The 17967-nt window shown below is 43.9% G+C and overlaps 2 protein-coding genes across 2 annotated transcripts; both read right to left on the reverse strand.

The window, feature by feature from the left end:
• Positions 1–78: 78 nt before the first annotated feature.
• Fs(1)n (female sterile (1) Nasrat) lies at positions 79–8854 on the reverse strand. Its single transcript, XM_076803593.1, has 16 exons — positions 8650–8854; positions 7287–7797; positions 6916–7211; positions 6141–6445; positions 5359–6039; positions 5010–5264; positions 4631–4946; positions 3422–4237; positions 2642–3157; positions 2363–2574; positions 2111–2249; positions 1769–2049; positions 1034–1399; positions 632–961; positions 388–541; positions 79–313 (listed from the first exon to the last, which is right to left on the reverse strand). The coding sequence occupies exons 1-16, from the start codon at positions 8852–8854 to the stop codon at positions 117–119; spliced, it is 5580 nt and encodes a 1859-aa protein (XP_076659708.1). The 3' UTR covers positions 79–116.
• A 1225-nt stretch (positions 8855–10079) lies between these two features.
• Positions 10080–17239, reverse strand: LOC143363018 (uncharacterized). The gene is made up of 4 exons (XM_076803594.1): positions 17225–17239; positions 13952–14314; positions 12139–13864; positions 10080–10442 (listed from the first exon to the last, which is right to left on the reverse strand). The coding sequence occupies exons 1-4, from the start codon at positions 17237–17239 to the stop codon at positions 10141–10143; spliced, it is 2406 nt and encodes an 801-aa protein (XP_076659709.1). The 3' UTR covers positions 10080–10140.
• Positions 17240–17967: the final 728 nt, after the last annotated feature.

Below are 17967 nucleotides of genomic sequence, written 5' to 3' on the forward strand. Positions count from 1 at the left end.
CCCCCGCGGTAGTGGGGATAATTCCGCGACGTTTATCATCCAGACCCTGGCGACATATACAGAGAAGTCACCGTGGCTCTAATAATTTGATCGCCTACATTAACGTTAATCTAATTTTACACTCCGGAACACTGCAACGGTTCCATATCAATCTTCTCGCCGTACATTTTTGCCTCTAAGATCGTCAATCGATTCTCATGGATCAAAGCGAGACAGTGTCGCTTCGCAAAACCAGGATATTTTCGAATTTTGAAATTGAACAATTTATCAATGTTCATGCTAATACTGTCCCTGTACACGAAGCCTTGTACTCCTGAAAAACAAACATGTTTTATGAAACACTAAAATAGTTAATCCTTAGAAAACATTTTGAAATGAACTTTTCACCTTTGTACTCGTAGATTCGAAGGACCCTCCTGTTTTCAACGAAGAGTATAAGCGTCTCGACGTTTCCCGCAAAATTGAGAACTGCGAACGCTGTCGGCCTGTGAGCCGTTATGGTTTGGATGATCTTTTCATGTGTTTCATTATTGTCGAAAATCTACAATATTCATAAATGTAAATCGATCTCTTCCTCCCAAATCAAATCAACTAAAATGTGCAGTCTTAATGTAATTAATATTAAACTCACGAATATCTGATTGTCGCTAACATCCTCGTCATAGTACAGACATATCTCTTTCTCGAATATTCCTGCCTTAAACTTCAAAATCTGAGGATTTCTCGATGCCCTCCCAATATCTGTATTCCTTCTTTTACCGACGCCATACTTGTGAGCCTTCTTCCTGATGGTGGTCATCAGCTGATTATCGTGCAAAACTATTCTCACGTCGTTGCCATCCCCCTGGGCCGCATTGTTTATTTTCGACAATCGTTTCTCATTTTTCCGATTCATCATCGCCTGAAGAACCTTTTGGTCCACCTTTCTGCTGTTTATCTTGCGACCCAGACTCCAAACATGCTGCGAAAGTAGATCATTCGTGAAAAACAACGCGAAAAGTTCTCAGCTTCGCGTCGAAAGGAGAAATCTTACCTCGAACATATTGTTCTCGAGTTTCCACAAGTTTTCAGAGTTCCTACCACAACCACTTGTTCCTGAAGTGAAGAAATAGAGGGTACCATTGTAGTTACGCGTGATCGATTCGTCAACCACTCCGAAATCGTTCACGTTGGCGACTAACTCGAATTTTCCTCCCGTGAACAGGTACATCTGCATATGGCAGCTGCTGTAGCTTATCATCAGATAGTCCGAGTCATCTAACTCGAAATGATGTAGGCTGACGATGCGGTCGTCGAACTCGATGCTCTGCAGATAGTCGAACACGCTGAACTTGTATATTTGTTCCTCAGCTGCTCGTTTTAGGTGGTTCAAGTCTTGACATATGTCTTCCAAATTTGTCTGCGAAGAACGAAATAATTTATCAATTAAGGAGCATGCGAAAATATGAGAGCATTGAAAATTTGAGGGGTGGTTCTCCAAGTCGATATAAAACGGAAACGAAGAGTAAAACAATTGCAATTTCGGCTTCATTCTTTAGTTATTATCAATTTAGAATCCGCCTTGAATGCGGCAACCTGACCGACAGAGGTGTAAGTTGCTTGCGAGGCTCGCGGGGTATCTCGCGCCTGTATGACGTATTCAACGTACGCACCTCTGCTGGTCTGGTTGCCACATGTTAGGCGGATTTTTCATGGTTGATAACTATGGAGCCGAAATTGCAATTTTTTTACTCTTCATTTTCGTCTTATATCGTCATGGAGAACGTACATTCGTTTCCGCAATCAAAGTATCCATCTCCAAACGCCTCTTTCCCAAAGTGTCTGTCAGTTCGTCGAGCCTGGTGCCATTTAACATACTGCTTCCGGTAGCTCCACTCTCAAAATACACGTTACCATGTACCGTCCATTTCCCGGAAACAATTTGCTTGAAGAAACTACTCGTCTTTACAGCCGCAGCCTCCCATTGAGCAGGATCTATGCCGTTCAAGTAACCGTTCAACACGCGGAGACTCTGTTTCATGATCATTGGCTTCTCAAATACAAAGTTCCCTAAAATAGTCAACAGGTTTCTTAATAAAGGATCCGTCGAATATTAACTTTTAATAATCACCTGTCAGTGTACTGTTTGCATACAAGGGAACGATTCGAGTTGGATCGACGCCATTGATCAGACGCGCGTTGAAATTGCGACGGATCCGAACTGGGCCCGTGAAATTGATGTGTCCTGTGATGTTCTGGATACCGGTTTTCTGGAAAAACGTGTACAAAAATTATTCGGACATCTTTAAACATCTTTTTAATATTTAGATCATGAACGACTTTCTGTATTTGTCGTTATGTCTTTCGAGCATGTCCGACATACCATGAACGTCGTCTCTTGAAGTGCCTTCAGGTTTTGTTCGTTGATTCTTCCTAAAAGTTCGAATTTCTCGACAGTGATGTTCTGACACTTGAAAACCTGCACTGGTATAGTCTGTTCAGATTTCAGCGATATTAGCAATCTCATGTCCAAACCATTAAACTTTTCTACCTCGATGTTAGACCGGAAGACGACGTTGTTGAGCTCGACAGTTTCTGCAAAGTCAACATGAACGTAATCTAATTTTTTAATAAAACTTGCGAGAATATCTCGTGCAATTACCTTCAATGTAAACGGGCCTGTTCAAGTATAAAACGCTGAGTTTCAGTTCATCGATGTTGACCCCCATGATGGATTCCACCTCGAAGTCCGTTTTGACAATAAGGTTTTTCTCGACTCTAATGTCATCTTGAAAGACGACTTTTGAACTTATGAAAAATGGTTTGTCGATGAAGACTGCGTTCTTCCAGAAATCCTTCAAATTTATATCGTTCAATTGTTCACGCACGAGGAATGCATTGTTGAAGGTGACAGAATTGTTGAACACTTTCGGACCGGAAATGGTGACGTTGTCCTCGGTTGTGAAAATGATAGACTTGTAGAAACTGTCGAAATCCGTGCCCTGGATCGTTCCATTTACCACGAGGTTCTCGATCGATACATTTTGCGGGAAACGAACGCTGCCCCGAAATTCGTAAGTGTTGTTCCCGAGGAACTTACGCCGGTCCATCAGATCTTGAAACTTTACGTCACCTATGCTTCCGGTTGCGTGGAACTTTTCGCGGACCGTCACGGTTCCTTGAAACATACAAATATTTTTCCTCAAATTCTTAGCTCTTCAGTGCACTTGAAAAATGCAACTATTTATACAGTGTGCTCGACTACAGGTGGGAGGAAATTCAAGGGGTGGTTCCCCGTAACAATGTAAAGCGAAAATGAAGAGTAAAAAAATTGCGATTTCTGCTTCATTTTTCAGTTATCAAAAACTAAATATCCGCCTAAATGCGGCAACCCGACCAACATAGGTGCACGTTGCTTACGTCACACAGGGGCGCGACTTACCGTTTACGATCACAGGACCCGTCAACAATTGATCTTCCTTAGGATCGAAAATATTCTTCAGGAGATGGCCATTCAAAGAAACCGCCTCCAATTCGATACAGGACACGGTATTAAATGTTTTATGCCCGTCAACTACAATATCATTGTTACTCTTCAGCAGTGTATCCATGACACGATCCGTAAAATTAAAGCCGTTCAACAATCCATCGATCGTCAGCTTCCGAATGGTAACATCGTTTTTAAAGATCACTTTGTTCTTATGATCTTTGTACAGATCTTTCACGGCTACTCCATTGATCAAGTTGACATCAATCTCTCCTGTTACCGCAAGAGAATCGAAGCTCATGTTTCCACTAGTGATGTTTTCTAACAATGAGCTCAGACGAGCCATCAGATCATTGATTTCGTCTAATGACATTCCGTTGATGAATTTCACCTCCAAGCTATCTGTTACGAGATGATCAATCGAGTAATTGGCTATATTACTCGATAACGCTAGCTGGGCAGTGAAATTTTCGAAATCGACGCCATTGACGACTTTCGGCGCAATTTCTTCTGCTGTTAAAGTCTCGGATCCGAGACTGTCGAAGACAATGTTCTCGAACGTTCTGTTCAATTTGTGAAAAAACTCGGCAGACGGGACGTCGTTATTTATGGTGTCGAATGATAGTTTGTCTACGACTATGGGAGACTTGAATACAATTATCTTGTCTAGACAGCTGCCGTTTCCAGTTTTGTTCAGCAGATTTTCCAGTTCCTCTATGGATCCGTAGCTTATGTTTCCGAACGTGACGAGGGACGATACGTTTCTTAAATCTGAAAATACAGCCCAGTGAATAGGAATCGTTAAACTTTACCTCGGGAAACCAGAAATTTTTAACTCTTTTTTATGGAATCCTGTAGACTTTGGCGAGGAAATGCCAAAAATCCTGATTTCAACCCTAGGAGATCCCTAGTTCAAAAGTTATGCGTGTGTGAACCAACCGACCAACATGACGGCGCTTTCCACACGCATAACTTTTGATCTAGCGATCTCCTAGGATTGAAACTTGGATCTTCGGCATTTTCTCGCCAAAATCTACAGGATTCCATAAAGAAGAGTTAGAAGATCAACCACCTTTCTGATGGTCAACTTTTCCCATTTGAAACCAGAAATTTTTAACTCTTCTTTATGGAATCCTGTAGATTTTATAAAAATCGAACGATTACTTGGAAATTCTTGATCCGTGTCCGTGGTAACGAACTCCTCCATCGAGTGTCCATTGATTGATCCAGACGTGATCGTTAGGTTCGATCTCATTTCGACGTTGCCAAGAAACCTCTTGGTACCAGTGATCTTAGCGTCTACATCAGTCTTTAATAACAAATCGTCCAAATTGAAAGGGCGCTTTTTGTAAAATGCCTTGTCGAAAATTACATTTCCCAGGACTGTCAAGTCGGTGAAGGTGATATGAGACTTGATCTCGGAGGTCTCGTTTAACAGTTTCGTTTCCTTTACACCTGGTCCCGTTATGTTGCCATCGACCTGGAACGTTTAATTGTTTATAGAGCCTAACGCGAAGCTCGGTTAAAAATTTTAGAAACGTACCACAAGCGGGCCTTCCACGATCAAATTCTCGAATGTGATTTCTTCGTCGAGCACGTTGTCTTTATGCAGAATCACAAAATCATCGATGTCTATGCCATTTATCCGTTTGAGACCGTTCAAACTACCCACTCGCAGCTGATTGAATGATTTCGAGCCAGTCACTTCCGCTTCAATGTTATTCTCGGTGAAAACGAAGTCGTACGGATAACGGAGATCGTTTAGCATGTCTATCTCCACAGGGTCTGCGCTCAGCGACTAAAATGATTAATAGTGTAAAAACACAAATTAAAAGGCGCGGTAGCACCTGGTTGGGCGACAGTGTTCATAGTTATGGTATTCTATTTGTTACCCCTTCGATAACGGTGACTCCAGGGATGACCATGTCCCTATTTTTCCACACAGTGTTGTTCATCAAGTGCTCCCAGTTGGCACCATTGATAGTCTCGAAGGACAGGTGTCCCTCCACCACGGCTCGATTTATCTTCGAGAAATCGACGCCGCTATAATTCTGCATTGAATTTGCAAAGAGAATGTCTGTAACTGGCACGCCATTCAACGAATAGATGGTGAGATTATCAGCCCTTATACTGGAGAACTCTTTGATCACATTTTCAGCAGAAACATCATTCAGCACGTCGATGCCATTAACAAACTGTACAGATAGATTATCCACGTTCAAGGTGCCAGCAACTTCAACATCTCCGAACACTTCAAGCTCCGAGTCGAAATCTAATTGAGTCGAATTCAAATTTGCAGCCTGCTCTAAGTACGAATCAATTTCCTCGAGTTTCTTCTCCAAATCGTTCAACTGTTCCATGTAAGCGGTCACGTTGAAACCTAAATCTTCTCTGGTTAGGTTCGCGGATCCGACAGAGACCGAATGGTACGTCACACTATCAGACACGGTCGCATTTGTCGCGTTCAATACCTCGATCTCCCAGAACCCTGTGACTTCGGGATTCTTCAAGTAGCTCTTCTCGAGACGCGCCTCTGTCTCGTCTAAAATATTCTCTTGGTGGTTTAAGGTGTTCTGAAAAACATATTTCGAACGGTTCACAATTTTTCCGTTCAACCAAACTATGTATAAGCGAATCAGTTTTTAGTCGGCAAAATTGTAAGCGGATCATTTACATTCAGCAAACGTTGCAGAATTAACAATCTCTCCATGGTGTACTGAGATGGATGCTTCAAGTCGTTCAAATCGGTGTGCAGCTTCACGAATTTGTTGCCCAGGACGAATCCAAATTTGGGGATGACAGTGGCCATCGATAGATCGAACTGATCGAGAACGTTGTGCGGTAGTTGTATCCTTTTGAAGCTTAAACCTTGCCAGCCTAGGGCGATTACAGTCGAGTTTCTTAGTTGTATGAGTAACAACGATTCTTCTCTGTAAGTGTTTAGCCGGACATCTTTGACCCAGGATATTTCTGAAATATCTGAAAAAAAAAAATATGTTAAACACTGTGTGGGCAAGACATAAAAAGGATGTGCCAAAAATGTGTATCCTTGAAAGGGATGATTCCTGAGGTGATTTGAAGGAACTTTTTCCTTTACGAAAATGTTCTCCGCGGATTCGTTAAAGAGTTACTAACGAAAAACGCGGACCAATCAGAACGCGGATACAGCGGACGGATTCCGGCTCGGCCAATGCCAACGCCGCGTGCAGCGGGGGCGGTCGCAGAGGCGGGATCCCACTGCTATAGCTGCGCCCTGATTGGTCCGTGTTTTTCGTTAATAACTCCTGAATAAAGGCGCGGAGAACATTTTCGCAAAGGAAAAAGCTTCTTGAAATGATCTCAGGAATTGCCCTCTTCAAGGAAGAACGTTTCTGGGACACCGTATAATTGTCTTCTGTCCTGACTATTTAAAATTTAAGCTAAAGTTTCAGAAATATTTTCAGTTTTACCAAAATTAGCTTCGGACTCCGTGTTATACTGAAATTCGCCCTCCAAGAAATGAAAGAGGCCAGCTTCCGGTCCGGATACAGCTAGAAACTGCAAATAGCCGCTCTCGAAGCAGACAAAGTTCCTCAAGTCGTGCGATTTGATCGTTTGCGTTTCCTGAAAAATGTTACCGAGCGCGTTGTCCCTGTACTCGTAAAGGGTAACGTCGCTGAGGCCTTGAAGAACGAGGAAAACGGTTTCGTAGATCGGGCAGACTTGAATGCCGAACACCTTCGGTGCCAATGTGCTCTCTCTGAGCCTGAAATTATCGATTATTGTCCCAATAATTTCAGCTGCTTCAAATTGTATCCCACTAAAAGAAAATGTGAATTACCCGAAATGATAAGTACTGGTGGAGAAGTCGATGCTGAAGCTGTAAACGTTGATGGGCGAGTACAGTGTCTGGAATTGCAATTCGTCCTCGTCCAACAGCAACAATTCGTTTTTAGTTCCATACTGGAGGTACTCTATGCTTTTGATACGCTTGTGTATCTGCCACAGCCAGAAAATAGTAAAGGATCCGTCATCGACGAGCCTGTACCATTGCAACGATATCCCGTTGACCGATTCCACGCACAAAACGGCAACAACGTCCGCTTCCGAGGTCCGTGCCGATTGGAATCTGTCAGAAACGAGCACTTTGTACGTCAATATCACTCCGGCGACTTTTAAGATCGCTGGATCGTCCGTGAGAATGTTGTCCGGATCGAGTTTGTAGAACGAAAGCGTCGACGGTTCAGCGTGGACCAGGAAACCGACGCCATTTGCATCGAAGTATTGCCAAGCGGTGCCATTTTCGGGGAGCTTCGGGATCTCGTGCACGGAAATGTTGTTCACGACCACTTCTGCAACGCAAACACTCCGTTGTCTACCAATTCTCTATACGAATCACAATTGTTAACACTAGGCTTACGGGACCCGTCAAAATGGCGGGTTCTGCTATTTTTAATTTACCTATTATTTCGAATTTTAATTTTAATTTATTTCTCTAGGTATATACTATTTTAAAAACGAGTAATAATTTGATACTAATCACAATTGTTAACACTAGGCTTACGGGACCCGTCAAAATGGCGGGTTCTGCTATTTTTAATTTACCTATTATTTCGAATTTTAATTTTAATTTATTTCTCTAGGTATATACTATTTTAAAAACGAGTAATAATTTGATACTAATCACAATTGTTAACACTAGGCTTACGGGACCCGTCAAAATGGCGGGTTCTGCTATTTTTAATTTACCTATTATTTCGAATTTTAATTTTAATTTATTTCTCTAGGTATATACTATTTTAAAAACGAGTAATAATTTGATACTAATCACAATTGTTAACACTAGGCTTACGGGACCCGTCAAAATGGCGGGTTCTGCTATTTTTAATTTACTTATTATTTCAAATTTTAATTTAAATTTACTTCTCTAGGTATATACTATTTAAAAAAATGACTAATAATTTGGATAGACTTGTATTTCTAAGCTAATGTAAAATGGTCACTCTTGGTACCCTGTTAACCTAGTATTAATATCCAGACTGCGGATTTTATGCAATTATGGTAAAAATGAGTACGAAGCTTAGAAGAATTGAATGAAAATTCTCGACATATCGGAACTGTTAAACTAGGAAATAAATTGTCATTTAACGTCCGCTTTTTACAGTCTCGGCTTTTATTTAGCAGGACTGCGGATTGTTAATTACCTTCTCTGTTCCCAGCGCCGGTATTGAATTCGTAATCGAACCAAATCGAAGAAACCTCCTCGGAATCTCGCGGAACTCGTTGCGATTTAGTGTTGAGCAGTTGATGCAGATTTTTTATGGTTTCGTCCAGATCGGAACAGTTTATCACGTTCGCAGAAACGACGATGAGGAGCACGATCGAGCAGCTGAAACTTAACGGGGACATTGTACCTTTATGGGGAAACCGATGCGTAAAGTTGTGCCCGTGATACTATTGTGCGGTTGCCGACGAACGAATCCAAATATTTTCGTCGGATTTCGCGCAGCGGTTCTCATACCGTGATCATGGTATCCGATCGTGTTATCACTCGCCGCGAACCAGTTTTCACGTGCTTCTTTCGGGTTCTTCTCTTTTCTCGCACTTTCTTCGCTGAATTATTTATTAATTGGCCAAGCTGCACACCACGTTCGCGCCGATTGCACACTTTCACGTGGATGTGGGTCAAACAACATCAATTCGCCGTTTCCGTCGCGGAAAACGTTTTTATTCAACATTTTGTACAAAACAATTATAAACAACAGGTATAAATAACGTTGTATTGCAACGTCGATCGTGGATCTTTATTGTTTTCCTGGAAATGTTTATCACATCCTCGGCCGGATTGAATTATATCTTATAAAAAAATTGTGACTTCGTTGAGCCTTTGAGTTTGATAGATTCGAGTGTTTTTTGTCTATGCATAAAAATCCACAATCCGATTATAATGTAAGATAAATTGTTTGTGGACGTGTTGTCGAGTCAGTCACTGACCCCGTGCTTCTGTTCCATGTATGTACATATTGTTAAAACCAAATTAATCAGTACCTCAATTCCCAACTGAATCAAGTACCTCCAACGTGGATTGATCCCCAATAAATTACATTATGGTGCGATAAATAAGGTACCCCAGTAACTAGCGTAATCTTCAACGCCTTCTACGTGCTAAACAAGTACTATGAGTCACTACGAAATAAATTCGAAACCGAAATAAATGATTCCAATAATTATTAGTGGATCACTTTTATTACGAACACTGTAAATCAGGCCTGGTCAACTTCCCCACCGTCGCTTCGCGACCCCCACTACCAGTGCCTAGGTTCCCCCACCGTGCTTTCATCTCTCTTGGAGAAAACCTCCCATAGGTTCCTAGCCCAACCCCCTCTCCTTTCACACTCCATAGGAGCATGGTGGGGGGTCCCAGGAGTGGGAAGAGGACTCGCGTGTGGCTCGCGAGCCACCGGTTGCCCAGGCCCGCTGTAAACGCATAGAATCCACTTAGCTGCTTCAGTGACGGATTTAGAGGGGGACTATAGGGGCCTTAGCCCAGAGGGGCAAATTTTTGGAAAAATACCAAAGGCACAACAATAAAAACAACTCCCCCATATCTGAAAAATAGGGTAGTACCAATGATTTTGTATCTGTTTGTGTCATGTATTTCGGTTTCGATTCATGGAGGGTCCTATCGTGAAGTCTCAAGGTACAGTGACCGGCAAGAATCTGGTCCGGTCTCCGACTTTGGGTTGGAACCTCAGGTTGATCTTCTCCTTGTCCTCCTCGCCGACCTCGAGGAAGGTGTTCCAGTCGACCAGGAAATAGAGGCCGTTCTTCCGTTTCGGTGGGAGAGAGGTGTCGGGTGCGCTGGTGGTCCCCCCGAAAGACTCCTCCAACGCCACCAAGTTCGAGGATGACGAAGACACCTCGGGCGTCTTCGTCGACGCGGCGTCTTTTTGATCGGTCGCCGCTTTCGCCGAATCTGTCGCCGCGTCTACCGATTCTGTTGGCAAGTTTCATCACGAACCTTTTGTTCAATCTCTGTCGACCTCGAGGAACCCCATCGATCGGGTACAGAAACTCGGAATTAAGAAACCAGGTTGGAAGAATAGTTTTCAGCACCCAAGCATACGAGAACGGTACCGATTATTATTATTATTATTAATATTAATATTAATATTATTATCATTACAACACAGTCAGAAGTTCACACCGATCAAATGCGGACAAAGTGCGTTAATGGCCCGAGCTCGGCTGTTAGTTACGGATAGAAAACCTGGGAAAAAACCTTGCATAGTGTCTAGTTCACATAATTAGCCACGAACGCAAGAAGAGGTGAAAGTGACTCGAGCTGATATCGATCTTCCGCTGACAATTGTCCTTTTAAGAGAAAAAGTGAACTCTGCCTTCTTATGAAAGTGAAACTCCGTACGATAGAAAAAACGATAGGAAAGACGTAACGAGGACATCGAGTTAATGAGAGAGACAGCGTCGCTTCTTCCAAGGTCACGCGACTACCAGGGGAAAACAGATGCGCGAGTATGGTTCCATCAGCTTCCACGCCGACGAGGTCCCGAAACGGTCCAGAAAGATCATATCATTTTCGAGAATGATTTCTAAAATCAATTCAATTGCCCATTCTTTTTCAAACTCACTGAGAATCCAATCAAATTCAGAGATTGGCCACCGAGAATTTCTTAATGAGTTGTTCGACGACCATAGCAACTTCATTCGTCAATTAAAGATTCGTATCGAGTCATAATTAATTTCTCTTAAAGCTGTTACTCCAGTGGAAGTCTTCTTTTAAGCACGTACATCAGAGTCATTAAAGAGCCTGTATAGTACATTCAATCATCACAGTACTTTCCGGATGTACAGGGTGAGCCACCTAACGTTTTCACCTCAAATATCTTTGTTGTTTTCAAAGATACTGAAACACCCCTTTTTTAAACAACGACAGTCCCTTTCAAATTGAGTGAATATATTTACTCAAGGTCATTCAAGGTCACGGACAGAGAAAACGTATAAGATTGAAAATATGAGAACAGAATACTTAACCCAGACCACGCTTTTTGAACACCCACGATGATGGTACCTTTCATTAGTGACTATATTTACTCAAGGTCATTCAAGGTCACGGACAGAGAAAACTTATAAGATCTAAAAAAAATTTCTAAAGAAGGGGAGCAACATCTTAGGTGTTTAAAAAGAGGTGGTCCCATTAAAAAAAATGAAGGTGACCTTGATGTCTAAACAAATGGCATAACAAAAAAAAATCTTTTTGGTAGTCCTCAAGACATTTAATGCATCTTTGAAAACAGTGAAGATATTCGAGGTGAAAACGTCAGGTGACTCACCCTGTATAAAGCGATAGAATCTTAATAAATACGTCTCGAATGTACTGTGTGCATGAATAAAATATTATCTTGGCTAACGAGCACGTCGAATGATATGAACTTTCCTGCGGAATCCTTAATTGCCAGTTGATAGAATCTAACGTGCCTGGAGTACACAGAAATTGAGAGCCTGTTATCCCAAAGGACACCACACACGCACATACACACACATTCATCCGGATCCACGCTTGAACCTGTTATACACGTACGTTAGTAAACCCCGAAACTTCGTTAGCCCCTGAATGATTTTCCTAATCCAGAACTCTGATCCTCCCAAAACGTATATCAGAAATTTCTTAATACCAGTCGTAGTGGTGGACGGCGTGGTGGCGGTGGTGGTGGTGTTGGTAGCCTCTGTGGTCGCAGCGGTGGTCGTTTCCGGTTCCTGTTGCCTCTTGATCTCGTTCCTGGCGTCCTCGCTGTACGTTTTGATGATCTCCTCCAGCCTCAAAGGATCAGGCCCGCCTTTCAACGTTTTCGTGGCTTCCAGCAAGTCGTTCGCCGCCTTCTTCACATTCTGAATGTCAGCCTTACCCTCCTGGACCATCTTCACGGTGTCGAGGAGCTCGTTGATCTTGACCCTCTGCTTTTCATCGCCCACCTTCACTTCGTGGGGCTTGAACACGTGGTACGTGGAGGTTGCCGTGGACTCCATGTCGTCGACCACTTTCGGCGTACTTCTCGTAGGCTTCAGGGTCGTGGATATCAGTCCCATGTTCTCCAGGATGCCTCTCATGTTGTTGGGAACAGCTTCGACCACCGAGGGCGCTCGGGTCGTCTGTTTCATCGACTTCTGTTTCCTGTTGTCGTTGACCCCCAGCCCGAACCTGGCCAAGAACTCTCTCATCTCTTGGTCCTTGACGTTGGACGCGGGCAGGGGCTTGAAATTCGTGTAGTCATTGAAATTGATGGTCGTCCTCTCGGTGGACGTGGTCGACTGGTCGAGCTTGGAGGTCTGGAGGCCGAACCTCTGGAACAACAGCTGCACGTCGGGCGTCAGGTTCTCCACGCCCTTCTTGATCTCGGATCCAGGACCGTTGAAGGTGTTCTGATCGAGGATCGACACCGGATCGGGACCGGTCGAAGACAAACCGGACACCGAACCCGGTATCAATCCGTTCGTGTTGGGGATTTGAGATTTGTTCTCGATCAGCTCCTTGTTCTTCTTGAAGACGTCCTCCACGTTGCTGTAGTTGTCTGGCCTGAGGCCAATGGAGGCCAATAGATCCATGACTTCTGGCCTCATGGGCGTCGCCGTGGTGGTTGTAGAAGTTGCCGCTCGGAATCCGGCAGAGTTGATGGAGTAGGTCGAACTGTACTTCACCTTCGAGGACGTTCCCGTCGACATGGGCGTGACGTAAAGTGCCGTCGGCCTCTCGGTGTTCATAATTAGTTGCTCCATGACTTCGGAGTCGGTGGTCATCGCTGCCAGCGTTTTCGTCGGCAACGCAACAGGTCGGTCTTCAGGGTCCGAGTTAATGGTCGGCAGGAACTGGATCTTGTTGAACTTGGAGGGCATCGTTGGCTTCAGGGGAACGCTGGGCGGTGCGTTGTAGTGCCACTGGTTCGAGGATAGAACGTTGTGGCTGATCTTGGACTTGCCATGATCTATGGTGATCATGCCTTGGGACGCCGACTTGGTGGTAGGCAGCTCGGTGATGCTGGTGCTATAGACGATCTCCAGCTCCGAGTTCTTGGTCCCGTTATGCCTGTAAACTGGACGCTTGGTGGTCGTCGTCTTCTCGGTCGCCAGCGCGTTCTTCTGAAGATTCTCGAGGTTGAAGGTGAACCTAACCGGCGCGGAATCCAGTTTCAGTGTCTCCTTTAAAGGCGCCTTCGTGCGCACTTCCGAGTAGGTCTCCCGGTGATTTTTGTACTGATTCTTCAGGGACTGTGGGTCTCTGGACACCAAGTTCTCGTCCGCAGAAGGGACGGTGAGGTCGATGATGGTCTCCTTTCTACTCTTGTCTTCGACCTCTTCGACTTTCTTCTTTTTCGATGAATCAGAGGACACTTTCGGGCTTGAACTCTGTTCTACTTTAGCCCGGACCTCTTCCGGTTCCAGAGGGACTGTGGTAGGCGGAGCGTACTGGTCTCCATCAACTTTGGCTTCCACAGACTTCAGCGTGTCCGGAATCATTTGCACCATCGGCGGTTTCGTGTACAGATCGTTCAAGTCCTCCTTCGACTCCGCAGGATTGTAGGGCAGGACGACCATCAACGCCCTCTGGTACAATTGTCTAGCTTTATCAATCTTCTCCTGGTCCTTGAAGCTGTTCAAATCCTGCGACGTGATGTTCTGAAGGAACCTCACTATGTCTTGCCTCGTCAGCCTGGGCAGGCTCGGGTCTTCGCGGAGCTGGCGTTCAACCTCCTCGATCGTACGGTTGATCGAGCTCTCGATCTCCATTCTCGACGGAAGATCATTGTCCTGGCCGTGACCCAGCCCGAGGACGAGCAGCAGGCAGAAAACCGCAAGCTGCGCAGACAATTTATTATTAAATCGATTCGGATCGAGGACGGTCGAAACCTAGTTCCATGCTGATCCACCGAATCTAGCGTTAAGATCGATTGCTATGCGACCACAAAATTTAATCAATTTTTGCAAATCTCTGGACATTTTTGCAAATCGCTGGACTGCGGATATGCACATCATCTAATTCCAAGTTTGAATTGTAAGAAACTGGAGTTAAAAGAAAATGTATTTCATCTTTTAAAAAACAGTGTAACAAATGATATTATCATTGAGCTACGATAATAATGTAACAAATTTATTTTGGCAATGGTCTTTTCTGTTTAAGTGTACATTTTAAATACGACCTTATATAACGAAACTGCAGATCTTCGAACAGAACAAACAAAAAATAAACATTGTATAATTCAGTTGTAAGAAACAGAGATTAAACAACAACGTATTGTCTCTTTTATTAATTTTAAAATGTTGGAGATACAGTAACCGTTTTTGTTGTAGACGCATAAAGTCCGCAGTCTACTCGTCCAACTTTTATAAATAATTTTGTTAGATGGTTAGGAGAGATTTATGTTTTAGAAATTCGGTTTCTGAATCGACAAATGCGTCGAGAGCATATCGAACGTCAAAGTTAACGCGAATTCCACACTCTAACATTCACCGTTAAAGATTCCGTGAAAGTGAGAAACACGTCACTGCCATAATCTTCCCCATCGTTGTCTAAAATCTAACGGGATCCACAACGGCCTGGAAACACCTGCGCGTCGATTTTCACGTTTCGCGTTCATTCCCGATGACCACACACAAATCTGACCCACATTCGCCTGAATTTGCGTCACTTATGGTTTACCCATCAGCCTTCCAGAGAGAAGAAGAAAGAAAAAATGAAATCGCTCCTCGAAGCCCAAGGCTATCTGATTACAGATTGCATTCGATCTTTCATAATATTTTGATTCGCCGGCTTGCGTCGCAGGCTGTCGTTCAGAAACGCAGGAAAAAAAGGAACAAGCCGATCGTATGAAAGATCGTTCTATCAAGGACCAACGGATTTAGGACAGGCTTGATGCAAGACGCATAACGTTTATCGTTTAAAAAAATCGGTACAGGCTCTTTCATATTCATTAAGCCGATCCTGTACTTCTATCCTTGACTGGCATGACCGATCGAGAAAGTCCAACATGTTGTACCCGGTGCCCCCTCGTTTCGTAGTCAAACATTGTAGCAATCATTATTCCTACACTTTGAAACCAGCGCGTGCCATTGATTGCAAGACGCAGGAGCCACGTGGACAGTTATTCCCTTTTCAAATAAATATCATAGTGCAATACTTTTAAATTGTTTAGGTACTTTCACTGTTTTCAATTTGATCTGTTCAGCTTTATTTTAATCAAATCCCTGGTACAGTGAATTCTCGATATATGTCTTGCCAGCGTCATGTATCGTCCATGAGGCGTCCGAGGCCTCTCTAGCTACGTAGTGGGGATAATTCCGCGACGCTTATCGTCCAGGCCTCGGCGACATATACTGAGAAATCACTTATATATCACATTTCAGTTCTTTGCTTCCCCTTATTCAATTCGGAATAGACTAGATTTTTATATTGAGTTCCAAACTCGTGATCTAGATGAAGAGTTTAAAAATGTTTTAATTCCTGAAATTATTGTGAGTTTCCATAAACCATAACGCGAGGCACAATCGCGTGCCGCGATGACTGCGATTTCCCGTCGGACCCGTTACCGTACGCGAAACAATGATTAGGAGGAAATTACAGCAATCGCGTCAGGATTTTGTAACGCGTGCTCCGCCGTTCGTTGCTGTCACGTGAACCCTATCGATTCGGATATGTCGATCGGTCGATTGAGTAACCAATTCTACAACACGAGTTACGAAATCGACTATATGCGCCGGCGATCTTTCTCTTCTGTAACGTCTTTCCGGGAACGTCTTTCCCCGAGGACTTTCTACCGTTCAATTTTACGAAAACGTGCGTACGCTCGAGCTTCTTGAAATTGCTGGCATTTTCCGGCTGGCTTGAAACGGGATTGGAAGAGCCGGTCGCGGTGCCCGAAGCCGGTAACGATCGGTGTGTATCTACGCGAATGAACTTTTATCGGTAGAAAACAGGAACACGGTTTTGTATACCGATTTGATGGGTTCCCGATCGTTCCGCTGTTGTATTTAACGTCCGCGAGCGACCGACACGGTGAACGATCCGCCATAACGATCCTCGAAAACGAAAGTCACTTTCGGTCTTCAACGGCGCGTCGTGACCCTTTTCTCGCACGGGCCCGGCCCGATTTTGCCGTTCCCGTGCCACTTCGCGGGAACGTGCTGATTAACAATTACGCCCCGGGTCACAGGTTTCGCGCCAACAAGTTTCACTAATTTGAAGCGATCTTTTCCGTGAAAGGTGAGCTTTCGACACCTTTTTAGATATCAATTTTTATATATAGATTTAGCAAATTTTCTTCTATATCCGCGGATATTAAATTATTAGATAGTAAAGTGTGACACTGAGGCTGAGTCTTCTGTTAACCTCTTTAGTCTAGAAAATAAAAGGAAATAAATAGAAATGAAATATCAAGAGATGAAAAGAAAAATTGTGTTCTTGAAAGGGGGCAATAAAAAGTTTAACACTGTTTTTAAAATTTTTGCGGTTTCACTAAGGCTGCAGATTTGAAGCACTTATTAACAAAATTATTAAAAGAAGAAATTCCTAACTGGATATTATTTTCTGCAACATATTTTTATTTTGCATAAAGATCTGCAGGCTAGTGATCATAATAAAGAAATAATGCTATAATTTTTATTATCAAGCCTCCTGTGCTTGTCAACTCAAGAACCGGAACGAGAGCTGTCTATATATTGCAGCAATGTGCAATGAACTGCACAACAACAATTACAATTTCACAGACTTACCTCTCCACCAGGCATTAAAGAGCACAATTCCAAAAATGAGTGACTACATGAACCACAAATTATATATTTCAGATTTATTTTGGATCAACAACCCCTAATATTTACGTTCTGGACGCACACAGATTCACCACCGAGTAGAAACATCACCGGACCAATTGCAACGATTCTCTTTGCCCCGATCGCATAACTACGAACACTGACGGCGCAGCTTTTTACCACCGTCGGCGAGCAGCATGCCTATTCGTTCGCGAACAAAATTCACTTTTCCGACGCGAGAACGCCAAGGACCGCGCGTCACGATCGGCGGAGGATCGTGCCATTTTTTCGGCTGGACGAAACGAGGCGTCGAACGTTCGCGAAACGGTTTTGGCATCGGCTCGAACGACGAGGCATCCGGAACGATGACACCGGGGAACTTACCATTACGACAACCAATCGTCTGGGGACGCAGTTGACTACTGACTGAACGACTAAGGCCTACTTTCGAACTCTCTCTCTATCTTACCCGCTTATTTCACCTCGACTGTCCTCGTGCACGCGACTCGGTTCATCTGTCCGCTTCTTCGGGTGCACGGGGCTCCGCTCGAGGTGTCCTTTCTCTGATCCCTGCTTTTCGGCGCCTTCGACACCGTCCGGCCGGTGCACGAGCGATGCACCCGCTTTCTTCGCCGCGCCGATACGAAATGGAAAGCCTGGGCCATTTCTCAAGTTCAAGGAGAAAGAAAGTACACCCGGCGGATACG

Source organism: Halictus rubicundus, chromosome 18 (assembly GCF_050948215.1).
Source record: "Halictus rubicundus isolate RS-2024b chromosome 18, iyHalRubi1_principal, whole genome shotgun sequence".
Classification (NCBI taxonomy): Eukaryota; Metazoa; Arthropoda; class Insecta; order Hymenoptera; family Halictidae; genus Halictus; species Halictus rubicundus.